A 27608-nucleotide genomic window follows, 5' to 3' on the forward strand; every position below is an offset into this window, starting at 1 on the left:
GAAATGCCTCGAAGTTCACCTGAGGCAGTTTTACCAAGCCTACTTCTGCTACCCAAACCACTAGAGGGAGCATTCAACTGAAAAAAGATGAAGGGTTTAACAGTGCAACAACTGGATCCTCACTCTGAGCAACTTTATAATGGTTCTCCCAAACATTCAGTTACTAAACATCTCTTTCTAACTGTTTATGCAGTGGGTGGATGAAATCAGAGTTTTCTACTGCACGATGGTGTCCATTAGGAAAGTGGTGTGGGAGCTGAGATGGAAATGGTGATTTCCAAGACGGCATAGGTCTTATCAAATGGAAATAAAACACTTAACTGATTGAGTGATTCTTGGATTTCATCGCTTGGTGCACTTGAAATCTGTAAATCAAAATTTTATTTCAGGGATCTTACATCAGTATCATCTCGAATTAATATAAATATTCAGATAATCTGAAGAGAAAGGGAAGCAATCCACCCTCGGACAGCACAGAAGTCCAGCATGACATATCAGCATAGTGACATACGGATGCCCGTGTGGCCACACTAATTATTGTCAGCGACTGGGAGTGATATGGACTCGAAGAGAAATGCAACGTCCTGCCCTTCTACATCTTGAATAGTGGGAGTCATGAACCGCTGCAAGGTGACGCGTCCTCTGATTTCCACCGAAACTTCAACCTAGACACGGCGTGTTATTAATCATCACCCGAAACGCCGTCAAACTGCACCAGCTCCTTTTCCTATCAAACAGCAGGATCGGGACCATCTTGCGCAGTGTTACGGCGGACGGAGCAAGCGGTGGCGGCCACTCCGGGGAATGTCGATTGGCCGTCAGTCCTGACATCGGCCTCTTCTGATCTCAGACAGCAGCCAAATGGGGTAGAGTACACAGCATTTCAAAACACTGTCACTGCCGAGACATGCTAGCTGTTCGCACATATTTCGGAGCTGTCTTCGTAACGTGTGGACCCGCATAACTTTCCCTTCCTTTTAGGAAGTCTTCGGGTCGCTAGCAAGCCAATAACAAAGTTCAAATCCCATTAGCTAGCACTGGTTCGCTTGCAGATGTGTGCTACGGCAACGTCAGCTTACGAGCAAGTAGCCTAGCGAAGACATGAATTAGCATGCTAAGTTAGCCCGTGGACCTGGCTGGCGCACCAAGTCTCCACTCAGGAGCTCTGGCTGGGGTTCACATCAGGGCATGTGTCCTTAAATTCTCCTAACAAGAATGCGGTGCTTGGCCAACTTTATGTTTCACTGGTCCCCGTGTGCCGATGGGGACACTTTAATGCAGATGTGTAAATTTGACCGCTAGCTAATCTGAGAGTCTAAGCCAAAGCTGCATTTGAATGGTTTTTGTGCTAAACAGCTAAACCGTGTTCAGTGGGTGACAGGCTGCGTAACGATACCTGTCACTTAAACACAGGCTCAGCGGGGGCATGTAGAGCACGACATGCCGCTAATATCCCCGCTGCTCAACTATTACTGTCTGTCACTTTACTGTTACCCCATTCAGCGTTATTTTAATTTAGGAAAATGACCATTGTTTTAAAATGTTTTTACTTTAATAGGCACGCTTGCTGCGCTGTGATTCAGTTACACAACGGCTACAGAAGCGTGTTATAACAAGATTTGTATATTAATACAATTACAACAGGCGTGACATGGTAAAAACACAACGGCAATTCTAGTTTTATAGCTAATTGCGTTGACGAGGGTGCCAAGTGTTTGCATAATTGTTTAGGGACACACTCTTTGCCCCTCACCTGTTTATCTTCACCACTCTCTCTCTTTCTCTCTGTATGTCCGCATATGTCATATATATTTCTGTATGCATGTGTGCTTGATCTCAAGTATAAAACTTATAGCATCCCATGGTCCTGCCAGTTCAGCCTGTTGAATATGGGGTGACAGTAAAGCAGTTACTTCATACTAAGGCTTTTCTCTTTTTGGTACATAGCCTCTGCTCATGTGTGCACTGGCACTTCATGCTGTGTGTGTATCTACAATATCCTGGTGAGCTATATATAGCACCTAACAGAGTTTGCAACTTGATCCGAATTGTCTTTCAGGGCTTCAGTACCCTCTGTGTTTCTTTCCATTGGAAGTGAAACATCTCTCAGCATCTTTTCTTTTCCTTTTTAAAAAAAAATGCTATATATGTCTTTACCTGAAGATTAGTCCACAGCCTACCTGTAGACCTTCATTGACTGAAGCCTGTTTTTTTTTGTTTTTAAATGTGTTTTGTCCTTTGGGGCTGTCTAAATGAGGCTGTAGTGGATAATGATGGAAATCTTGTGCAAGGCAATTAATCCACTATGTAAGGGCATAATGAACGAAATATTATTGGTGTTGTTTTTCACTACATGCGCAGCGCTTGACAAAATACATGGACGTTTTGGTACTCGGGCACACTTAGAAGCACACGCATAAAACAAGTGACAGCGCCAGTGATGATTTGGCAGTCTTTCTGTAACAGTAGAAAGGAAAGAAAGCATAAGTAAGCATGTATGCATTCATTGATTATATTCTAGGCATGAATGAAAAGTCTATTTCCTGTCTCCCTTTTAGTCCAGAGTTGATTTGAATGAATGCGTTCAAGCAGACACAGATTTGGTGAGCTGCTGACAAAGTGTTTCTTATCTGGTTAGGTGATCTGAGAACTTTGGGGTGAGTTACAGGGAGCGCTGCGAAGGTGAGCTATGAAAGAATAATGTGACATTGAGAACATTTCCACACCACTGAATATACTAAGACACTTTAGTACCAGAATCTATAGACTAGTAGGGGAAAAACTGGGCAAATCCTCAGTCTAAATGAAAGTGCACTACGACTCAGGTGTGTAGTTCACGTTAATGTCACAGAGCTGTTGTTTCTGTGCCTTTTCTCTGTGCTTATCTTTTGCATGTTTTGCATACAGTCCTGTCAGTGGATCATACTGACCAGTGTGCGCTGGTTCTCAAAGCTCTCAAATGACATCAATACCCCTTGCTCACACCAGGCACATTCAGAGCTGTGCATTCAGGCTCTTTAACTTTAGTTTGTCCGGTCAGGTGAAAACAATGCCATTTGAACTCTGCACAGCATAACAACAGTGAGTGTGAAGGTGTTAGTCCTTTCCTGGGATGCCGCTTAGACGTGACAGGGGAATTTGAAGCAACTACAGGTTAGATGATTTAAACTGTATCGTTGCATTGATGCAGAAACATAGTTTATAAGGCCAGTGATATTCTGGATGATTTAAAGAGGAAGATATTTTTTTAATCAAACTAAGTATTTGTGATACAAAACCAATTGCAGAAGTGCTCCCACGCTTCATCATTGCTGAGCTTACATGCTTCCTTTTCCAATCACTCTTGAACTTTAGCCAGATCTAACATTTACTATAATTTAGACAGCAAAAGCCAGACATGTGCAAAAGCTTAGATGATCTGGAGGTAATTTCCCACCTTGAGTCCAGTATTTACACATCAGCTTGTTTAATCCAGGTGGACTTTCCTCTGGGTTTTCTTTCTTCTCTGGACAGTCACCTTTCTGCTTCTACCTCTGACCAGCTAAAGGTTGTAGTGATAAGATTTTTTAAAGTTTCTCATTCTAGAACTTCTGTGTACTAATTTAGTTAAAGGGTAAATTGTTAAGGTCTTGTTTTGTTTAGTGTATACTTTTGGTTCACTGCTTTTTTGGGGAATAAATCTTCTAATGGTCTCCAGAGGGACACCAGTTGGCTTTGCGTTCTGTTACCATCCATTTTCTGTTGTTTATCTAAGTTTGGCTTTTTGGGGGCAGTAGTCTAAACAAAGATGCCCAGGCCTCCCTCTCCTAGGCCACCTCTCTTTCTGCTTTTCTGGGAGGACATCAAGACTGTTGCAGCAGAGAGACTCAATCAATCCAGGGTGTCCTGGGTTTGTCCCGAGTCTTCTCCTTCTCTTCTAATAGGTGACCAGGGGCCATTCTACTCAGATTTCCAAAACACCTCAACCGTCTCCTTTCAGTGTAGATGAGTACCAGTCTACTACCTGCCCGCCTTTCTTCTGAATGACTGAACTCTTCTTTGGGTAAATCTTATCATCAAGATGGTGAGTGTAAGAGTTGTGTGGACCTCCACGCGACTGCTCTGACTTATCCACCGAGACTTTATCTTACGATGCACCACCTGCTTACCAGGTGGCGGAGGTCAAAGAAGTATATCAGGAATGACATGACTGACTCCATCAGTCTGTGTCTTTGTCTGCCACAGAGTGCAATCCTTCAGACACCCTTAAAAGGAATTCAACAGATCTAAAAAGTTAGATGTTATTGTATACTGCATGATATTTGTTGCATAAAACTTATTTTCATTTAGATCGTCTTTGACCTGCATGGACAAACATTGTGTCTGGTTGCACAGAGTGGCCATCCTCTCCTGTGCAGACTGGGAAATGTGTGTTCAGCTAGACACTGAATGGCTTCTGTCCCTCAGTCTTCCATTTCCAGCTGCTTCTGTGCTGTAATGCCTGCCTTCTGTCTATACTGAGGCTGCAGTTCAGCCTTTTTCTTTGCTCCAGTTGGCTTTCTTCCCAGAATGTGCTGGAAAGGATACAACCCTTGACCCTCTGTACAAAATGAGCCCAGAATTTCCTTATCCGTGAGCTGAGGAAAAACTGCAAATTGAAAACCATGAAAAGATTTCCAAACTGTGAAGGTCTTTGTCTGATCTACGTGTGAAATGTTTACATTTCCAGGCATTAGCAGCTCAGACTACACGTGAATCAAGCATGTGAAATATCCACCCTGTCTCTGGCACATGAACTCAGGTCATCCTTCCTGTTGTCACTGTTCAGTTAGGCCTGTTATATCAAAAGGCAGCAATGCAGCATAGCAGGGGATTGCTAACAAATACTCCACCTACCTCAAAATTATCACCAGCCAATCCATGAAATTAATCTTTCTACAACTGCAATACACAAAACAGTTCTGAGTTCACAGATTGAGAAAATGAAACTTGATCTTTATTTTACAAACTAACCAAAAGCTTAAAATAGCAGAGACTACCTTCTCTTATCTCTACATGAATTTAGCTTTCTTCAAAGCATTAACCAAATGTTTTAGAGTTTTACAAGTTACTTGTACACAGTAGGCTGTTATTTGAACGCATCTATCATCCAGTAACTTGGTTTTCCATTGACTACTCAGATGATGCCTGTTAATGTTCTTTAGATGGTCTAATCCATTAACTGCTAAACTATTCAAACTCTAAAGCTTTGTTTTGGGGTTTTTCAATTTTAGTGCTGCAGAAATCCTTCGGTGTGTGTATAATAACTGGATTCTTATACATTTGCACATGTGTATCTGTACACATAAGGGAGACAAGTTAAAGGAAAGACTTGAACTCTTGCATTCCTTTTATTGATAGGGATGGTTGCTCTATTATTCTGTAGAATAATTGTCCTTGTAGAAAGTGGTTCTGCAAAGCAATACAACATGTTCAGAGTATTCACCTTTACCCTATGATGAAACATTCCTATCCTGATGGGAGTGGCTTTTTCCTGGATGACATTACCCTCCTTCAGAGAGCATCATGTTCATGGGTTTAGCATTGAAAATTATGTGAATCATATCATTTGGCCTTTGCATTCAGCAGACCTCAGTCCAATTGAATGCTTATGGAAGATCTTTGTATTACCACTGCTATCATCAAGAGGGAAGACGTATCTTTTGGAAGAATTGTCTTGCATCACTGCAGTAGAGTTCCAGAGACTTTAAGAATCAACGTCAATATGCACCGGAGCTCTTTTTGCAGCATGTGGTGGCTAAACATCTTATTTAAAATCCATATGATTTTTGCCCCATATAATTCGTTACTTGTTACATCACGGTAAGTTAGAATACAAAAGAGGAAGTGTTTGTCTTCAGACAACTTCCGTTGAAGTGAACAGTTGTTGTTTTTTTTGTAGCCTTTGCACTATTGCAGGACCTTTGCTCTGCACATGGTTAGTCTATATTTATACTGTGCTGTGACATGTTTTGTTTCCATGGCAATCTGCCACAACAGTGCCTGTCACCTGTGCGCTGTCCCACAATGCACTGCAGTTTACTGCTAGAAGTACTATAAGCAGAGTGACAGTTGAGAATGCAGCACTGAATAGCACAGAGTTAAAATCTGTGGATAAACTTTTTCCACATGTAAACACGTCTATTTTTTTTCCCCTTTTAATCAAAGGTTAGACAAGCAGTATCCTCATTTTTTTTTTTTAACAGGAGATAAGGGCAGGAGGAGGAATGGAAAGACTTTTGCAGCAAAGACTATAAACCGAAAGAAACACATACCAATATCATTGAATATGGTCAGTAATTCATAAATGGGGAGTTTATGAATTATTGGGGAGAGCTCTAAACAGAAATTCCAAAAATGCAGTGTTCATTTATCCCTGTTTCCTCCAGGCAAACTTCTGAATAAGTTCTGTTTGTTCCTTTTTTTGCATGCATTGCCATATGGCAAAAATATGTTGTCCTTCAAAAATGGGAAATCTGACTTTCTCTGTGCAGAACACACACAAATCAGCGACATCACCACTACATTTTTTTTTTTTTTTTAACTTTTTGAACATTATCAGTAGTTTCTTTGATGATATGCTGCCATTTTTTTTTTCATCATCAGATATGGATAGTGATTTCCAATTAAATAACCTTTTAATGTTTGAGACCCAAGTGGGTAATATGTATATGAACACATTTTTAAATTGGTTTGTATTGCAGCAGAAGCTTGCAAAATTGGAAATGTCATTCACTAGAGAAAGTTTAAAGGCTGAGATTTAACATGTACTGATCGCTGTCACTCAAAAGTAGTTTGACATTACTGGTCACATTTGGTTTTTTCTTTAGTGAAAATTGGCAGGAACTTGATGGCTGATTCAACATATTTAAGCCTAAGAGAGCACTTATCATCATCCCTGTTAATTTTCTAAAGTTGCATGGCTTGCAGATCAATTTGGCTGCTGGAGGCTGACAAAGCAATGTTGTATTTGCCTTTCAGCTTTGTGTCGTCCCTTTGATTGTTTTTTTTTTTTTCTTTCTTTCTTTTTGCATTTAATTGTCCAACATTTAATTGGAGTATCAGTTGTGATAGGTGGAACATGACTCCAAAAGGCATCAAGTAAAAAAGGAGTTATACTTTGCAAAATTTTAGAGAAGCCTTTCTTTTAATTTTTTTTTATTGTGCACAGTCTTGAATGGGTACCCCTTTCACTGTCACTCTGTGACAGTGTTTACAAAGATTTCCATTCTTACATGCTTTGTTAAAGCTATGGCTTTTTCACAGTTGCCATTAGTGAAGGCCAATGTTATAAATATAATGACTTCTCAAATTATTCCAGGAATCAGCACCTTAGGCTCCCTTAAGTAGTTGTCCAAACACTGAAGAAGAAAAAAACTCTCCACAAACCAGGAGAAAGCAGTAAGAAGATTTCAATTCAATTTTATTTATGTAGCGCCAAATCACAACAAAAGTCACCTCAAGGTGCTTCATAGGTACAGAGAAAAACCCAACAATCATGACCCCCTATGAGCAAGCACTTTGGCAACAGTGGGAAGGAAAAACTCCCTTTTAACAGGAAGAAACCTCCGGCAGAACCAGGCTCAGGGAGGGGCGGCGGGGTCATCTGCTGCGACCGTTTGGGGTGAGAGAAGGAAGACAGGATAAAGATAGCTTGGTGGATTCTTTGTGTCGTCCAGAATGGATTCTTGCTGCCAAAGGGGATGTTAACAGGCCATTTGGCACACTGTTACAATGGCGAGTGCCCATATTAAACTATTTATTATAACCAAAGTTTAATATAATGAAGTCATCATATGTAGAAGTAATTCTATGAGCCAAAAGCTTGGATTTCAGACTTCTCCAAATACTCCATATATTGCTTCTTCATTGGTTTTTCTTCTACTATTGGAAGTGTATGATATCAAAGAGAGTAAATATCATGAAAAGGTCACCTAATGCTGAACGCGATAGTCCCACCCATCTGCTGTTCAAACCTTCCATTTTTGAGAGGTAGCCAATCAAACGTTTAATGAGAATTAAAATTGCAGCTTGGTTGAGAGCTTAGACGAATTGAGGACCTGCAGAGCAGGATAAATAAATAGTACTTTTGATGTGTGAATAATGCAAAGCTATTCTAGTAACTTAATCTTATGCATTTTGGAAATCCTATACTTTGCTATCCACAGTAACACTTTATATATTATCTGTATCTGCAATATTTTTTTCCTCTTTTTATATCAATTTCACTATTTCAAACATCATCACAGTATGTCCCAGTCAAACTCTTCCTGCACCCCCCTCCTTCACTGTAATGATTGGGTGTCATAGTTATTTACACATTCTCAATTAAATGCCTTCAAGGCTGTCTGGGTTATGTCACTTTTAATAAAAATTTTCACGGCCCGTTATAGAGCTCACCGGTAGATTCACCAATAGAAATCTTCTGAAAGAGACACCGTGTCTAACTCTGGGGAAAGCGGTTAGTGGTGATAAGGGTGACAATTTGGGGCTTGTTTACAACCTTTGTGTATGGAGTTGTGCATGTTGGAGCCACATTAACCCACATTTGTGACACACATTTAACTTAACAACATACAAAAAAACCATATTAGAAAATACTTTAAATCCAGTTATTGTAAAGGAATATGGACAGATGATTAGATTTAGTCTATGTATTTTGGTGGGAATTTATTTGAAGAGAGAATCTATCATTAGGAGAAGCCACAGTAATCATTTCCACTTCCAAAAGAGTTACTGACATGATCCTTACAACTTGCATTTATACTTTCTAACCTCCCCTTTTTCTAGACCTTTGCAAGGTTTTAAGTTGAATTAGTCCTTCACAGAAGCGATGTTATGTGAAGTCACACAGGTTGTGTTAGCCGTGACCTTGCTGTAAGGTGGAGCACAGAGCGGCAAATCACATTAAACTTGGTTTCCTTCTCTTAGACTACATTTTGACTGGCGCCAAGTGCAAATGCAGTTTGTTAAACAGCTAATGTCTAAAAAGTCAGTTTAACTGTATGTGCTCTTGCCTCACACACATTATTCATTCATTAGTACTGTTAAACACTTTGGCCTCTGTTTACTGCTGGTGATCAACAGAGCAGCACTGTGTATTCGTATTTAGTTCTCTCCGTGACCTTGCAGGGCTGCACATGGGTAAAGATTGCATTGAGGCTTTCTGCCAGACTCTCCAAGAAATGGCTAACGTTATTGAAAGGGTTGTATTTTAACCCAGTCATCTTTTCCCAAGCCCAACCTTGTGTTTTTATTGCCTAATCTGGAATAAACTGAAACTGAAAATCAGCTGGAGCAGAAGTTTGTAGAATTTGCAGAACCGTGGCAACAGTGTCTTTTGTGGCCGTTTGCAGTGGTGTGTTAAATTTTCTGGGCACGTGAACACAACAGGTGAAAAGTAGTAATACAGCGGCTCAACTGCTGATACAGCAAACACAAGGATCTAAATAAAAACCAGAATTTATACTGTCTGCAATAAATGGGCAACTCGGTGTAACAAACTAGTGTTGCCATCTGTTTTACTGAACTGATAACATAAACCTTTTGACACGCAGCTAAACCTCTGATGCAATGAGATGACTTGTCTTAGGAGCAAAAAGTACTAAGCTGACAGCTAACAACCAAACATGAAGCAAGACACAGCAGTTTGACTGTAAAGTATTTCACTGATGCTAAAATGTTAAACTATGCTGAGCTCATAGAGTAAAGCCAAGTTTAAACTTTTTTTTATTTTATTTATATTTTTAGACATTTTAGACATTGCAGAGCTAATTGATTGTACAGTGATCAAAAGTAGTTAGCAGCTAGAAAGACTTGTGACCCACACTAGCTTTAGTTATATACACAATACATTACCTCTGATTGCTGTATACTCAGAAAAACTCGTGTTATGGTGAAATTTAGCGTGGAAGTACAGCAAAGAGCATCTGAAAAAAGAATAAATAAAAAAAAAAATGCTGAAAAATAGAATATAGCAAGCATCTTCTACTCTCATAGTCAAATTCCTTTTGGCAAATATATTCAAAACACTCAGCAAACCTCGAGCCTTAACTGAGAGAAATGATGTTTGTTTCCCTCAATTTCTGAAAGAATGTAAGAGCATATGTGTGAGTGTGATGGCCTGCGTTATGTGCATTTATCTTGCATATATTGGCTTTACATGTAAACATCATGTGTTGTGGATTTTAAAACTCATTGAATTATTCCCCTTGCTTGTTTGGAGCACAAATTGGACGCAGCTGGACAAGATCCAATTTTCAAACTGAATTTGCTTCTCAAACAAGTTGTGCAAATGTCAAATGGGGAACATTTTCCTTACCACATTAGACCTCGCTTTTGCATAAGCACGTGTCCAGCTGACACTTGCCTTTAAAAGCAATGGAAAAATGTTGGTTTGTGCACAAGACAAACTTTTATGAACTGGCTCCTGAGGATTAAGTTTTAATGTGGGCTAGAATGAGCAGCTGCTCTAACTTAGTAACTGGTAGTGAATGTGCTCATAATACAAAACTACGCCGAGAGATTTACAGTGTATGACTGAGGTTGATACTGTACATCATTGGATGTTATTTTACATTTCGTATTTGGAAAATTGAATCATCTCCATTTAATCAACAGTTACCAATTGAACTTGTTTGTCTTAAGTAGATACTTCAAGTTAACTCAGTAAATATTGTGCACATGAGTATAAATCCTTTAATTGTACACACCCTGCTCTGCTTGGCGCAAGACAATAACTTTTGTTCTCGCAACCAAAGGCAACAGTCTTTACAGTAAAGTTATCATCTCATCTGTCTTGCTCGGAAACAGTGGCATGCAATGTCATAGGCTGCAGTATGCATCGCATGACTTCATGGATATCTGTAACTTTAAACAAGAGATGCCATTTATGAAGTACTACCCCCCTGGCTGCTGGCATGTACATTTCCTATGCTGGGGATAACATAAGAGCTGTTTATAATATTTTACTCAATCTATTTGCATACACAAGCATTTGCTAAATATTATGAACACATTACTTTGATGCAAATCAACACTATAAATGACTTCCTCTATTAGCTACAGTACGAGGACAGGTTAAACAAAAGCTGAAATTTATAGCTTTTATAAAGGTAGGCTGGTTGGCAGTATTGCAGTATAACAGAGTGCATTAGTTGAAACTAAGCTGGGATCTTCAGAGTCTTGGAACACTGGCATATTTGAAAAGAGGCAGTTCAAATATAGACACACTTCCTGTCAGTCTCCATCAGTCCACTGAGTGAGCATTTCATTTAAATAGCTGCCTAGACAGACTTAGTTGTTGACATTCTTGGATGACTGAGCAGAATTGTTTATGAATAGCAGAATTTCAAAGTTGGGTGAATGATTTGGATATTTAGATGCTGAAAGAATTTATTTGATTGTGTACCAAAGTGTTCTTTTCTCTTTAATTACTGTTGTATTTTATGGAAAGTGTAAAATGAGTACTATTATGCCTTTTTAGTTTTGGGTTTTTAAATTTTTTTCCCCCCCACAACATTAGAAAGGAAAGTGCATGTACTTGTGTGTAATCTTGAGTCGTTGAGGAGCAACTACCAAGCTGAAACCCAGTGCACGGTCACCGCATTAGCTTTTGCATGTGCTAACTATGAAGTTGGCAGGGCCCTGTAACTATTTATACCGCCATGCGACAGAGTCATTTTTAACATATGTTGCAATATAATCAGGGAATCTCTGAGCTGATGCCTGCTTATGCTTAATTTTGTGTCACCACCCAAAATCCCCATTTTGAACCAAGAAATATACATTTAGTTCTCTGTATTAATTCTTTCTTTGACAGCTTGACTGTTGCATCACAAAAACAAACTACATCATGATGACGTGTCCTGTTTTACTGTATGCAAACAGTGCGTACTATAAAAGTGTGTGTGTGTGTGTGTGTGTGTGTGTGTGTGTGTGTGTGTGTGTGTGTGTGTCAGTTGACTTTTCAAAAGGCTGAGCATACTTTTTGCAGTCAGCCAATGAAGTACTCAGGCCTGTAACCCCCCTCCCCACCTCCAACCACCACCACTATGCACCTTATGCTTGCATTTGTGCTGTGTGCTAGCAGTGTAGTGTGTTGTCATTTACTGAGGCACATGTATCTGAATTGCTACATAGAGTGTATCAATTTGTGCAGCTTTTGAAGTTACTTCTGCATTAGTTTCTTATTTTTGGGGGGCTATGTAATTGGTCAGTACGGCTGATTTATTAGTTTGGTAATGTGCAATTTATAAAGAAGCACTTCCCAGTTACATAACGAGCTAGAGGCTAGAGTATATTGGTCTATATACATTTCCAGAGTGTGTCAGCATGTTCTTTAGCACACTTAAGACTTGAATCTTAATTGAATGTATAATGAAACTCCATCCTCTCTGCTCTTACCCATTATGGGAGGCTGAGTCTTATCCAATTTCAACTTGGGTGTAAAATTTATCAACATCTTTCATTAAAGGGCCAATATTTTAGAATTTGAGATGCATATGACAACACCATATTTGAAAACACCAGAAATAACTGTAGGAGACCGTATTTGATCAGGAAAGCCACAGTCTGTGTGACCAGATGGAGAGCTATAATCTTGTCAACATGAACAGAAAAGCTAGACGGCTAGATAGAATTTTCAAACCTGACAGAAATTAAATGAATAGGGATTTGATTTTTACTTTATTTCATTAATTGCACAGATGTCAGGTTGATCTGATTTATTGTACTTTTCAAATGTCACCATAATTAAGTACTTTATCATATCTCAAGCTTGACTTTTAAAAATATTATGCTTGTGTGGTGAGGTCACCATGTAATCAATGCAGATGACACCAAATAAAGTCAGTATTTGACCCCTGTTGCTTTCTAGAATAAACAAGTTGCTGGAAATATTTCTCTTGAGAATGTTTTGGTTCTTTTGGTCTATTTTAATTGTTTGGCTGCACATCCATGATGTGAATCTCTTGTACCTCCACATCCTGAAGATGCCCTATTGTATTAGCATGTGATGACTATAGAGTCCATTTGAATACAGTTAACTTGTTGCCATGTCATTTCATGAAGTCAAGAAGCAAGTTTGAGATTATTTAAGCCTTGGCAAATGGTTTGTATCCTGGTGGAAGCAGGAAGATTGGTACACTGTGGTCATAAAGGGATGGACATTGTCAGCAACAATACTCAGGTAGGCTATAGAATTTACACAATGCTCAGTTGGTGTTCCAAGAAGATATCCCCCACACCATTACACCACCACTACCAGTCTGAACAAGTTATACATGGCAGAAAGGATCCTTGCTTTCATTCCATCTAGAAATTCTAATCCCACCTTTTGAATGTTACAGCAGAATTCAACACTTGTTTTATTACACAATGTTTTTCCAGTCTTCTATTGACCAGTTTTGGTGAGCCCAAGCTCACATTGCAGTCTCATTTCCTATTCATAGCTGACAGGAGTGGCAACTGGTGTAGTCCTTCCAGATCTGAGGCATGTTCAGAGATGCTGTTCTGCATACCTTGGTTGTAACGAGTGGTTATTTGAGTTACTGTTGCCTTCCTGTTGACTAGAAGCAATCTGGCCCTTCCCCTCTGACCTCTGGTATCAACAAGGCATTTAATTTCAGAGAACTGTCGCCCTCTGAATAGTTTCCTCTTCTTCTGACCCTTCTTTATGAACTCTGAAGACAGGTGTGTGTTTAAATCCCAGTAGATGAGCATTTTCCAAAACAATCAGGCCAACCAAAACTCACTGCAGTTAACTACAGTCAGTATAATTCTATACTGTCTGATTCTATATAATTCTATGCACAGGAATGTAAAGCCACACATGTATACACTGAATCCTTAACAATATATAAAATTGCAAGGCTTTTTTTTTTTTTTTTTTTTTTGCTTCAGTCCAAATAGCTTTCTGAGATTTGCTAAAACATGCACCTTGTGTATATTTAAAAAAAGAAAAAAAGAAAAAAGGTGGGTCCTGGCAGGTCAAAAAAACAAACAAACAAAAAAACACAGCAGCCACAAGGGTTACCACCATAGTAGGAAGCTTTAATTGCTCTTGCAGTAATATAAGACCACATTAATAACATTGATTTTTACTTCACCTATGTTGCTTTGCTTTTTTGTGTGTTTTGGAGAGGAGATGCATGCCAATCTCCTGCATAAAACGGAGAACAAACGAGAGACACAAATAGCAGTACAGAGTGTGTACTGCCACTGTGATGTAAATCCTTGGTTTGTAAAGTCCCATTTTGAAGATTCGAGTTGAGCGTTTCCACCATCGCTATCTTTGTTGCAAAAAACCAAAAACAAATGTGATGTATATTAAACATGCAAATGTAATATAAACTCAGTTCTCTCCATTCACTCTGAGACAGGCTTCATTTTCAAGCAGCCACTCACAAAGAACATTACAGTAGACATCCATACATGTTGCAAGAAGTGGTGGATAATGGCAGCATGAGGCTGAACTGTTTATAGTGTTCAAGTGAAACACAAGATTTACTTCGGTGACTCTTCAATTCTTCCACTTTTTCCAATTTAAGCTGCACCCTTATTGCCTTGATTCCCCTCAACATGCCAACAGTAGCATAAATGACAGAGTTGGCTTGATAACCACTAGACAGGTATTCATTTTAGCCGGCTCTTTCTTCTCATAAGTGTCCACTTGAAGGTCAGCCTGTCACCATATGATTAGTCTGCCTCCCCTTTGTGTTGCACAAAGCAGTGAGTCATACTTTGTCAACAGTTGCAACGTCTGACTGTCCCTGTTTGAGTTAATGAATGATGAAATCCTCAGCCAGTGAACAAGGCACCCTCCTGTGCTGACTTGAGCCAGTGTTGGTTAATGACTAATGGGAGCATTGTGTTTACCATTACCTGTGAAGGTGAGTGAGTGCTACAGATGGTTCTTTTGGAGCGGAACAGCTGACCTGATTGACTAGGATTGTGTCATCAGTCAGAAGTGTTTACACGCGATCTGCCTGATGTGAGCCAAAGATCTGGCCTAGATATTTATTTTAAACAGGGTTTGTTTTTTTTTTTTTGACCAGCTAATCTTGAAACCTGCAAATATTGAAGAACTAATGTTTTCTGCACAGGTATCTTTTATGGGATGAACTCAGTCTGCTTGTTTAGAGCTAGTTGTTAGAATGCATAAAATATTTTTCACCAAAAACAGCTCACTGCAGTAGCAGATATTAAAAACATAAACTTGAGGTTATGGACATAGGCAGGTGGTGGTGTCAAAAGAGTGCCAGCTTGCAGCAGCAGATTTGATTTGAAGTCCTCCATTACTAATATTTAGCTTCATTCTTGCTTGGGAAAAGTCTGTTGTTATACCTTAACCTTTTCTGTAAAGAAAATAATTGAAAGTCTATGATTAGGGCCTCATTACCTGGGATCTTTGGTCACTCTAAATTACATTAAAGCAAAGGTAGATAGTTCTGATGATGTCTTGAGATTTGGTTGCGTGTCTAAATAGTCCAAAAATAAAATCTGTTAGTATCGAGTAGTTAGTTTATCTGTTTTGTGCTACAAGTGTGAAACAGGAATGAGTGTGTCTAAGTGAGGGAAACAGGATTTTTGCTAAACAGCATTGTATGTGGTGGAGTTTTTGCGGTTTGCAAAGTGTTTAGAAGAGGGCGGTACCTTAAACACTGCTACTGAGCTACTTCTGAGTTTCGGGTCCCTCCCCCAGCTCAAACTCAGTTTTGCACTCTTTGCCTTAAAGAGACAGTTACCTCGGTGTGTTTTTGGCCTTACTCTGTTATCAGTCTTTGGCTTTTTCTCTCTCTTCTGTCTCATGACGTTGACTTTGACCCACAGGTTGAGGACACATGACTAACAGTGTTAGCTGTAAAGGTCGCCGTCTGCCTCTGCTAATGATATTCCTCTGTTACTGTCCCCTAGGTCTATGTGTGGTCAGTGAAGCATCCTGGAAACCAGCATGGCGACGTGTCAGCTGAGTGTCTAGGTGAGATGAGGTGAGTGAACACGGCTTAAGTTTGGTTTAAACACCTAACCTAGAACCAGCCTTTAAAATACTGATCACTGATTTATTTATTTTTTTTCTTTTCTCCATCAGTGTCGCCTGTAAGCAATGTGACTCCACTGACTAACAGCCCAGCAGTTCTCCTTACCAGACCTTCACCTCAATCACCAGCCTTTCAAATGCACCCAGACAATAAACTGGCCAGTCATGGCAAGCAGGTCACCGGTGACAGCCGATCCCAAATACCCAGCGTAAATCAGCAGGCGCAGCAGCAGCAGCCAGGATCTGCTACCCACCTGGGTTCAAAGGGCAACCATGGAGTCAAAACCAGCCAGTTGTCTCTGAGCAACCCTGGGCTCAAAGTTGGCAGCCAATCAGTGAGTGGCACTGGAGGGATGCTGAAAACCAAAACCAAGCGGGATCGGAGCGTCTCCATTGACTCTGGTGAATTAAGAAATGCTGTTCCTCCAGTCCTGGAGACAGATGCCAAAGGGGGTAAGACATGTATCGATATATAGAGGGTGCTCTGTAGTGAGTTCTTTTTTTTCTTCTAATTATGCATAAGTTCATTTCCTTTACCTCCCTATCAGCCAGATCTTTACCCGAAATACCAGATTACGTGCATTCACCTCCTCCACAGCAGGAAGTGAATACAAGGACTGCGAGGACAGAAGAACTTGTTTTCTCTCATGCTGAAATGCCCTGACCTTTCACTGAAGCATCAGAATTTCCCCCTGGCTTTTGATTGTTTTCGCCATGCCTTCACAGCAGTGACGTGTCTCAGATGAAAAAACATCTGGGGTTTCTGTAGTGCTCTGAGAGCAAGAAAGCTAATGTGGTTGTGACAACTTAGTAATGCTAGAGAGGATACTATTAAAACAGGAGGTGATGAGTGTAAATATTTTTGTTCATGTGGTTCAGTACAAAGTGCTTGATTTGCATTTGTTTGCTAGTGCTATTTTAAGAGTTCATCATGTGTTTTGTGAAACTCATCTGAGCTTCCTGTGCATTACTCGAACCTTGCACACGCACACATACACAAACACCACACACACATGCACAGAACAGAAATTGTCTTATCAAAGTTAATGATTTGCATTATGGGAACTTGCTTTTTGACCCCAAAAAGGGTGGAGAGTCCCCACAGTATGAATATGCAAACACAGTAATGTATCAATACATTAATAATTAACACAAACACACATAAAAACACTCAGGGATGAGGTGTGGTCCCAGCACATAGAGCAGCAGAGGCTAAGAGGAAAGAATGAAAGATTGGGTGGATTGATTCAGACCCACAGTATTGATCCATAGCACTACTGCAATATTATTCTTTGACAATTTGACAGTTTATCAAGTGATGTTTTTTATAAGAGAAGAGTTTCCTAACCATAGTAGCTGTATTTTGATTACTTTGATAGCTACTTCACATGGGATATGCCATGCCTTGAGAATTATTAAGATGCATCTATGTGGGACAGATTAGTTTTAAGAGGTGAGCACGGTGTAATTAGATGCTATATCTTGTTTCAGTTTTGGGTATAACTTTAACTAATTTCTGCTGCTTTCTGACGTAGCAGGTATGGAATAAACTTAATCTTTCTAGAGATTAGCTCGGCTGGTGTTAGACTGTGAAGTTAGAAGCGTGAGCCTCAAGCCGAACTATACACTCATGTTGATACTTTTAAAGCATTCTCTTAAACTGTGATGTTTATTGTTGAGCAACTTAAGATGCATAACACACACATGATCATAATCTTGTGCGAGTCTTCCAGTTAATTTAGCGGCATGGGTTTAGACTTGCACCATTCTGAAAGTGGTACATGAAGATTGTGGAAAATTGCAGTTGTGATTCTTAAAGAAAAGTGGCCGACCTAATGGTGATGAAACTGACTCTTGTGCGCTATCAGGTTATCAGAGAGGAGTCCATGTCTGCACAGGGACTTTAGTAAGGTATTGTGCCAATGTGTGCCACTAGAGCGGCTTAATTCAGCTTTGGCACTGATTCTTTGCGATTCTGCTATAGGAGTAAAACAGTGCTATGGTGGTGAACAGAACTAACACTAACATTTAAGTTTCCCTTTAATTTGTCATCATTTATCCATTCACACAAACACAAATGTTCAGATCCATTTGGTTATCCTACATGTGTTATATTAGCCAGACCTTGAAATATGCAGTGAAAAACTGCCTCAGTAACTGTTTTTCTTAGATAAATCTGTAACTACTACTTTGAAAAAAGGTACCAGTCCTCCCTCTGCTGTTGGGTTGTCTGTACTGTCATTTCAATTTCCTTTTTCACTTTAACTTTATAGGTTGGGAGTGTGGTTACCCAAACTCATGCTTATTTGGAAGTAGTTTTACGCTGAAGACAAAAAGATGATCAATGAATTGTCATAAAGCTTATCTGGAAGCATGTGCAGTCAGTAATCAGAGAGATCAGAGTGTGCTGATCTTTTCTTTAACCCCTAGAGATTTATTCATCTTTTGAATTTGCTGTCCATTTTTGGTTCTCAGTTCTTTGTGGAAATCTTAGGCCAGCCACAGCAGTTTGGACCGACTGAACCACAGTAGCTCGTGTTCTCACAAAATCGTAACTGTGCTTTTTGGCTCAATGTTTTTATAAGCAACACTTACAGTAGTGTGAAAAGTGTTTGACCCCTTCCTGATTTCCTATTTTTGGTTTGTATGTTTATCACACTTAAATGTTTCAGATCATCAAACAAATTTAAATATTACACAGAGATGGCACAAGTAAACACAAAATGTGGTTTCTAAATGAAAATTTAGAACCTTCATGGTCCTGTGTGAAAAAGTGATTGCCCCTTAACCATATAACTGATTGGGCCACCTTTAGCAGCAACAGCTGCACTGAAATGTTTGTGATAACTGGCAGGGAGTCTTTTACAGTGTTGTGGAGGAATTTTTGCTCACTTATTTTTGCAGAATTGTTGTAATTCAGCCACATCGGTGGGTTTCTGCATGAACCACCTTTTTAATGTCATGCCACAGCATCTCAATCAGATTCTAGCCAGGACTAAACTACTCAAAACTGTATATTTTGTTTTTCTTAAGCTGTTGAGACAGAGGTTGGGGAACTCCAGGCCTCAAGGGCCGGTGTCCTGGAGGTTTTAGATGTGTTCTTGATCCAACACAGCTGACTTAAATGGATAAATTACCTCCTCGACATGTCTTGAAGTTCTCCAGAGGCCTGGTAATGAACTAATCATCTGAATCAGGTGTGTTGACCCAGGGTGAGATCTAAAACCAGGACACTGGCCCTTGAGGCCTGGAGTTCCCCACCCCTGCATTAACAGGTGGACATGCTGGTGTGTTTTGGATCATTGTCCTGCTGTAGAACCCAAGTGTGCTTCAGCTTGAGGTCATAAACAGATGCTGGACATTATCCTTCGAGATGTTTTGTTGGTATGATGTTCCTTTTCTGAAATGCTGTGTTAATTTTACACCAGATGTAGTGGGACTCAAACCTTCATCAGTCCACAGAATATTTTCAGAAGTCACGGGGATCATGCAGATGCTTTCATGCAGATGTGAGATGAGCCTTGTGGGGTTTTTTTTGGTCTGTAGAGGTTTTCTCCTTGAACTCTCCCATGGATGCCATTTCTGCCTAGTCTCTTTCTTACTGTTGAACCATGAACGCTGATATTAACAGAGACATGTTCTGGGTTCTTTTGTGACCTCTTGGTTGAGTTGTTGATGTGCTCTTGTAATAATGTTGGTAGGCCAGACACTCCTGGGAAGGTTCACCACTGTTCCAAGTTTTCTCCCTTTGTGTATAATGGCTGGAGTCCCAAGGCCTTAGAAATGGCTTTGTAACCCTTACCTGATAAACAAAGTAACTGACATCTATCCATCAGGAGTTTCTTTAGTGACATGATGTGCAGCGTTTTGAGATCTTTTAGTGTACTTTATTTTGTCAGACAGGTTCTATTTATGTGATTTCCTGATTCAACAGGTGTGCCTGTAATCAGGCCTGAATGTGTTTAGTGAAACTGAACTCAACTTTCCAAAAAATGTAGATAATCACAGTTTGTCTGTGAAGGTTCTCAGTCATCCAGGCCATCGTAGTCTAAGGAGCTTGGAAAGAAAAGCGTTTGGACTTCTTTAGGTTGCTTGAAGATGTTTCACCTCTCATCCGAGAAGCTTCTTCAGTTAATCACAGTTAATTCAGGATTTACTTTTTCAAAGAGAACCAGGTAGGTTTGGATGAGTTTTCTCCCTTAATCAATGAAATCATCACTTAAAAACCACATTCTATATTTACTCCGGTTATCTTCGTCTAATATTAAAATGTGTTTGATGATCTGAAACATAAGTGTGACACATATGCAAAGTGCTAGGAAATCAGGAGGGGGGGCAAACACTTTTTCAAACCACTGTAGATGAGATGAATAAAGTTGGCACACAGTTACATAAAAAATGACGTACATACAGCTAAAATGCCAGTGAAATGTTTACCTGCAAGTTATTTTGATAAGCCAACTCTGTAATATTTTTTTATTGATTTATTTTTTTTATATCGAGTCATTGGCGCAGAATCCGGTGCCACTAATTCAGATGTGGATTGTGAAAGTATCAGTCAAAGGAAAGCAGGGAATATAATCCAGTGTATTTTCAGTATCTTGTGTTCTTGTTCCAGATGGACATGCCTGGAATACCTTGTGAGGTGTTCGGGTGCTGTTCCTATCAGATCCCAGAACCACCACATAGTTCAGTATTTACAACATTTTAAATTTTGCACAAGCAGAAAGACTTCATATGCTGCTTATGATATTTTTTTCATCTTAGAAAATGAATGGGAGTGAACAGGTATGTGCACCTTCTGGCAAGAGCAGCTGAAGCATTTCTGCAGAAATGATTTAACCTTCTGGGGTCGACAATTGTGCCGGCGCAAATCACATGACTGTTTTAAGATGACATAGCAGCAATACGCAGCCATTTCAACTTGGGTGGAAAGCTCAGACTTCAACCTTTATACATTTTTTTTTCAATCCTAGCAATCCATTTATGTGGATTTTATTGACAGTTTGATGTATATAAGGCCTACACCACAAAAATGAATTAAAGCCACCAAAATAATCGTGCTTATGTTCATGTTGTGGATACATTTTAATGTAAATAATATACAAGAGTTTGAGATGGTTTAACAGCATCATTGTCACATCTTAAAATATGTAAAATGCTGGATACGAAAGCAAAAATAATCTACATCACATTTAGTGCTATATTTTAAATCTCAAAGTATATATTTGGGATTCGGGTATTTGTCTTTGTTTAATATTGCAAAGCAACATTTACTAGCAATGGTTGGTGCTGCTCTCCCAAAGGATTGGATTTAGGGTTGGCACATATGGTTACTTTAACCTCACAGGATTAAACATGGTCAAATTAATTCATGATTCACCAGTTTTTACTAAAACGTACCTTGCAGATGCATACCATAGCTCTAGTTAAAAATAATCCCTAATTGACATGTCCTACATTTTACTCACAACTTCATTGTGCAGCCAATTTACCATTTTTATGACCATATTATGATTTTAAAGTGAGTCTGCCATTAGAGATGCTGTTCTGAGCTGTAAGTTGGAGCCCTGTGAACTTTCAGCAAGTAAAGCACATTGCATGTGAACAGACAAAGTTAGTTAATTAACTTGTGATTCTGGAAAATACAGTTGTACGTTAGTTGTAACAGTAAAGAGGAAATTGTATAACAGATGCATGAATGTGGATGTGTCTGTCTGTCCTCTAGAGGGTGTTATGCGCAGCAAGCGGCGGTGTGTTCTGGAAAAGAAACAGCCGTACAGTGGAGATGAATGGTGCTCTGGACCTGACACAGAGGAAGATGAAGACAAGCCACACACTACAGCCCACCGTGAGTGTGAATACCTCAACACAGTGGTGAAACACACTGTCATTTGCTTTTGTCTAAATATGGAAATAGTGTTACTGTGACCACAACAGTCGACCCCCCCGCGCGCTCCATCCAGCACGTCTGTTTTATTTTCTCTGAGGTTCAGTTGATAAATTATCTTTTGCTGTTGGAGTTCCTGCACACACAAAACACTAAGAAATAGAGATGTCTGCTTAGAATGCCTTACTATCCCCTCCACTGATGGGACTATGTTTTTTTTAGCGCACTCTGGTGTTGATTTCTTGTAGCCACATGAATTTGCTGGTATTTAAATAAAAATCCAAGCTATTTTAGAGAAATGAAACCACTGTGGGGCTTTTTAATTATTTATGTATTTTTTGTTTTATTGTTGTTGTTTCTAAGGGGAGCGAGGGCTGGCTGGTCCTATCCAGGGACGCTCTGATCGCTTGACTTCGGGATCCATGCCCGAATCTGGAGGTCCAGCAATGGGATGTGGGGTGGGACCAGGGCTAAAAGCAGATCCCCCTCAGGCTTCACAGCAAGTGGTCTATGTTTTCACAACCAACCTTGCCAACAGGTGAAAAATATTTGCAGGTCAATGATTCATATGGAGATTAAGAGTATCAGCTTCTAAAAGTGGCCATTTTATTTTTTGACAGTGCTGCAGAGGCAGTAATAAAAGGGCAGGCTGATTCCATCCTTCTGTTTCACCAGCAAAACGTTCCACATTCAAAGTTGGAGCAGGTCAGTCATCTCTTTTTCTTTTTTTCTCCTAAACTGATTAAACCACATGGGAGTAAAAGTGTTTTCCACATTAAAGACCACAGGTGCAAACTATGTGTGAAGGGTTTTTGTATTTGTTTAGTTATTTTAATCTCGGATGCCTCTCTGTTCCTGTTTCTGTCTGTCTGTCACTTCTTTGGACTGCTGTAAAAAAAAAAAAAAAAAAAACCACTTAGAAGGGTATGTAGTGCTATTAATTGTCTGGTACCAACAAACAGCAAAACTGCAGGTGCAGCGATGAATACTAGTGATGTGTCTATCTCTAGAAGACAGACACACTAGTAGTAGTTACCCATTTAATACATGAAGGCTAGATAATGTAGGCTACACGAGCAGAAGACAATCACATCAAAGTGACAAAGTTCACATATAGAAAATAATTTAGCCTGATAAATGATCACACTACTAATGAAAATATATGAAAAGCAATTGCGACTGCAGGAATAACATTTTAAAAGTTCAGCCTTGTGTTCTTTGTCCTTTTTTCTGCCACAGGGCCACCCATCAGGGAAGCTTTCTAATTTATCTGAGAAGCTAAATACCAGTAGCTCACCACCTACAGGCACCCCGAAATCCCAAAGTGGAACTCCACGGCCAGCCTCTGCAGGTGTTGGGGGTCCGATGCATACTGCAGGGACACCGTCATCAGCAGGGCACTCTGATAACGAATCCCCTCAGACCAGACCTGGCGGAGCTTCCAGCAATAACAGTATTGTCACTCATAGGTCAGAGGGAGGAAGCGTGGTAGCACTTGCTGGCGCAGACCCAGGAACTGGAAATGGGAAAGGCACAGGGGGTATGCCTCTTCCTGTTTCTAGTGTCTCTCCCTCGGGAAGTCCCTCCATCCTAGCTACACACCTACAGAGTGATACAGTACAGAGGGGTGGCCAAGGAAACACAGATGGTCTTTCCAAAGAGCAACTGGAACACAGGGAGCGCTCTCTGCAGACGTTGAGAGACATAGAGAGGCTGCTTCTGCGCAGTGGATCAGGTGGAGGCTCTGGAGACCCTGCAAGCTCTAACAACAATGCTCTTAATAACTCATCCAATCCAAATAATAATAATACTGATAGGGGTGGCATTCTGGAGGAAGGTAACAGTGGTACTAATAACTCTGGAAATTGTGGTAGTGGTAATATGTTATCATCAGCCTTGGCTCCAATGGGCGATATGAAGAAATATGAAGAACCCTTGCAGTCAATAATTTCTCATACACAATCCATTGGTGGACCTGCCCTTGACAGCCCTCAAATGGACTCTCATCATAACCTGCCACAACCTCCACATCACCATCTGTCACCTGGGGATGACATGGGTCCTTTACTTGGACAAGAAGGACTGACCCAAGAGCAAGTGGCCTGGAGGAAACTTCAAGAAGAATTCTACCAGGAGAAGAGGCGACAACAGGAGATGCACCCTTCTCCGCATCCCCAAAACTTTAGAATCATGAGTGACATGGGCATGCCTATGATGATGAGAGGACCCCCTCCTCCATACCACAGCAAGCCTGGAGATCAGCAATGGGGTCCTGCCAATATGATGGGAGGTGGAATGGGTGGAAATGGACGAATGATAGAAATGCAAGAGGGACCCCGTGGCCCAAGGTTTCTTGGACCGAGAGGGCCGCCTGGAGGGGGCTTCCCTGGTAGTCCAGGAGGAGTTTTATCAATGGAAGGTCTAGGACCCCACAGGCCCTCACGCCCAGGCATGATTTGGCTAGATGATATGCCTAACAATATAAGTGGTGGAAGTCCCTTCCATGGATGCTACCCTGGTGGGCCGCCACAACACTTGCAAGGTGACTCAGAGCATCTGCTAACACGCGAGGAACTGTTTCGCATCATGGACAAACGGCACATGCAGGGTGCTTCCAGGTTTGAACTTGATAGATTGGCTAAACAGCAACAGCATGGCAACATGGGCTCAAGAATTATGGATAATCTTGGGGGCCCAGATCTTCCCAATTTAGGAATGGGCCGTGGTCAACCCTCCGGTCGAGGTGATCCCATGGACTTTCCTGGTTCACGTGATATTATGGGCTCTCCTGGAGGGGGTCCTCCAATGAGAGACTTGGTAGACTCTCCTCTGGGGAGCCACATGGCAATGAACATGAACCCACAAATTCATGTTCAGCAGCAACAGCAGATGATGTCTCAGAAGCTCAGAGGAGGCCATGGAGGAGGACCTCTAGTGGAGATGTTTGGCACTGGAGAGATTTCACGAATCAGGGCTTCTCAAAATGGAAGAGGAGGAAATAAAGGAATGATCCCTGGACCTGAAGGCCCTTATCAGTTTCCAAACCAAGGTCATTTTTCTGGAGGTCAGATGGAAGTACCGTATCTTCAACAAAGTGGCCCAGAGATGTTTGGGCCTGATCATCAAGGACCTAATCAAATGGGAAGTACATCACGTCTTAGTCATATGCCGATGGGCGGAGGCCTTAGGGGTGCAGACCTTGGTTCTAGGCAAACCTCTGACCTGTCAGTAAATGTTAACCCTCTGACATCTCCTTCAGTGCCTCCTCCTCATCAACTAAAGTCTCCATCCCTCAATCAAGAGCCATCTCCTCTTATACCTTCCCCCTCTGCTCCAGGGCTGAAGTCACCATCACAGGTTTCTTCTGCTGGGCATCATCCCCCTCTTCCACCTGCATCTGGTGCTGGGACTCCTTCGTCTTCTTCCATGAAGTCTCCCCAAGTAATGGGATCTTCCAGCCTTGGGATGCACTCTCCGTCTGCCTCCCCTGCACGACTGAAGTCCCCCGCCCTGGCTTCAAACTCTCCAGGGTGGACGTCTCCTAAACCACCACTTCCAAGTCCGGGTGGTCCAGCCAGTGGAAAGATGGTGGGCAATGGAGGATGTGGTTCTACTGAAACAGGTAGACTCCAATCCAAGCTCAAAACAAACATCAGAGATGCCGTATTGGCTTCTCTGAGGTTTATGATATTCCTTGTCTTGCTGTGAGATTACTAATTTTTTTCATTGTTCTTTTTGCAGGCCAATCACTTCCCCCTAGGAGTTCAAGCTCTACCCCTATTTCCCAGCCAGGCTCAATGAATCCTAGTATGCCATTTACGTCCTCTCCCGATGTCCCAACATCTCAGAATCCATTATCTCTTATCATGTCTCAAATGTCCAAGTACGCAATTCCCAGTTCAACTCCTCTCTACCATGATGCAATCAAAACAATCGCTACTTCTGATGATGAGATGCTACCAGATCGTCCTCTTCTATCTGGTGTCAGCATCGGAGGTATGAAAATAGGGATATCATTACAGACAGAAAATACCTTTTACAGTGGTTAAACGGAGGATTTGCTTAAATTGTGCTGATGTAAGGCAATTTGTCTATGCCATTACAGGAAAAAACATGACAAAAAGAAAGTTTAAGTATTTATATTAAAGTAGTGAGTTTTTTGAATAAAAATAATGCTCCAGTTAATACTTTGTAATTTTAACGAGTTAAGAAAACATTTGTGTTTATTAACTGTTATAATATGGGTTTTTCATGTATTCATCTTGTTTTATCACCAGGAAATATGGGTAATCCCCAGACGTCACAGATTGGTCCTCACAGTGATCCCCAAAGCCCGATGGGTATTGTAAACCAAGGTCAGCAGCACCTGTCCCACGATTCCTCAGCACCTGTCCTTTCTTCCCCAAACCAAATGGGCATGCCTGCCATGAATTCTGCCATGATGGGAGGAGCACCTGAGGGAATGGGGCCCTGCAATGTGTCGCCTATACCCCAGACGGCAGGGTTTCCCCGCATGCAGCCACCACCACATGGGCCCATGCACTCACCTATTGGAGGCATGTCACAGAATTTCGCTCAGTCTAATGAAGATATTCTGCCACATCAGCAGTTACATCTTCTTAACAAAGGTCATCCTCACCAACGCCCCCCTCACCCACCAGACTCTTTTCCCTCACTTCCCATAGGTGAAGGACCTGATCTAAGTGAAGTCATACGCCCCACTCACACAGGGATTCCTGAGTTTGATCTCTCCCGCATCATTCCTTCCGATAAGCCGAGTAGCACTCTTCAGTATTTCCCTAAGAGTGAGCCACATCAGAATCCACATCAAGGGATGCCATCCCAGCAGCCACAGCAGCTCCTTAAACAGCTGTCTTCTTCTGGGCCTCCGCATAGCAGTGGCCCTTCGTCTAACCCCCACTTGGCAAGCCTACAGAATATGATGGCTGAACAGCAGCTGCCACCTCACCCCTCACATGGTGGAATACGCCAGAGCATGGTCATTCCTCAGGGGGTCTCCAGGGGTATGGTTTCTACTGGGGGCATGGGCCCCATGTGTTGTCCCCCTGGTCATATGATGGGAAGGACAGGGCTGATGCCCCAACAGCAACTCCAGCAACAACAAGCCATGATGGCCAACAGCCTTCTCCACCATCCCTCCAATGCATATGGACCTGGCATGATGCCTTCTCAGCAGCACCAACAGAATCTGATGGCACAGCAGAATATTATGATGATGCAGGCTAAGCAGCGAAGCATGTCAATTGCAGGGGAACCCTTTGGACCCCAGGGCCCACTAATGTCCCCTCAGGGTCCCATGATGGCCCCACCTCATCCACAGTCTGGTATGATGGGCCCACAGTCTCTCAGACAGCGGGGAATGTCTCTGGACAGTTCCATTGGCTATGGTCCTGGAGGTATGACCAATATGCCATTCTGATCCAGCTCAATAAACAGTTCTTTAATAAAAAAAAAAAAATGCGTTCACTGGGTTACCCTCTCATTGTGTCCAGAATTTTTCATTGTTATTCTTGTAGTGGTTTTGAAAAGGAGGAATTTAAAAAAAAAAAAAAGAAAAAAAAAAAAAAAAGAGAGAGCAAAAAAGGATTACAACTGATTAAAAATGAAATCACTATAACACTGTTCAATAACAAGTTTGAA

General features: G+C 41.0%; 1 protein-coding gene across 2 annotated transcripts; it reads left to right on the plus strand.

Moving 5' to 3' along the window:
* Positions 1–320: 320 nt before the first annotated feature.
* bcl9l (bcl9 like) lies at positions 321–27576 on the plus strand. 2 transcript variants are annotated; one of them, XM_080888976.1, is made up of 9 exons: positions 321–866; positions 15934–16007; positions 16109–16510; positions 21786–21908; positions 22311–22485; positions 22568–22652; positions 23187–25569; positions 25689–25943; positions 26225–27576. In XM_080888976.1, exons 3-9 carry the CDS (start codon positions 16195–16197, stop codon positions 27385–27387), a joined length of 4500 nt encoding a protein of 1499 aa, XP_080745102.1. In that variant the 5' UTR covers positions 321–866; positions 15934–16007; positions 16109–16194; the 3' UTR covers positions 27388–27576. The 2 variants fall into 2 exon arrangements, with proteins under 2 accessions (XP_080745102.1, XP_080745103.1); XM_080888977.1 differs by lacking the exon at positions 321–866 and adding an exon at positions 14886–14909.
* Positions 27577–27608: the final 32 nt, after the last annotated feature.

Source organism: Rhamphochromis sp. 'chilingali' (assembly GCF_963969265.1).
Source record: "Rhamphochromis sp. 'chilingali' genome assembly, chromosome: 8".
Taxonomy (NCBI): Eukaryota; Metazoa; Chordata; class Actinopteri; order Cichliformes; family Cichlidae; genus Rhamphochromis; species Rhamphochromis sp. 'chilingali'.

Bases quoted from the DNA above. Each gene is read 5' to 3' on its own strand.
- bcl9l (XM_080888976.1), top strand. From the start codon at position 16,195: ATGCACCCAGACAATAAACTGGCCAGTCATGGCAAGCAGGTCACCGGT. The intron at 21,909-22,310 runs GTGAGTGTGAAT...GTTGTTTCTAAG, and splicing joins GCCACACACTACAGCCCACC to GGGAGCGAGGGCTGGCTGGT. The intron at 22,653-23,186 runs GTCAGTCATCTC...TTTCTGCCACAG, and splicing joins CACATTCAAAGTTGGAGCAG to GGCCACCCATCAGGGAAGCT.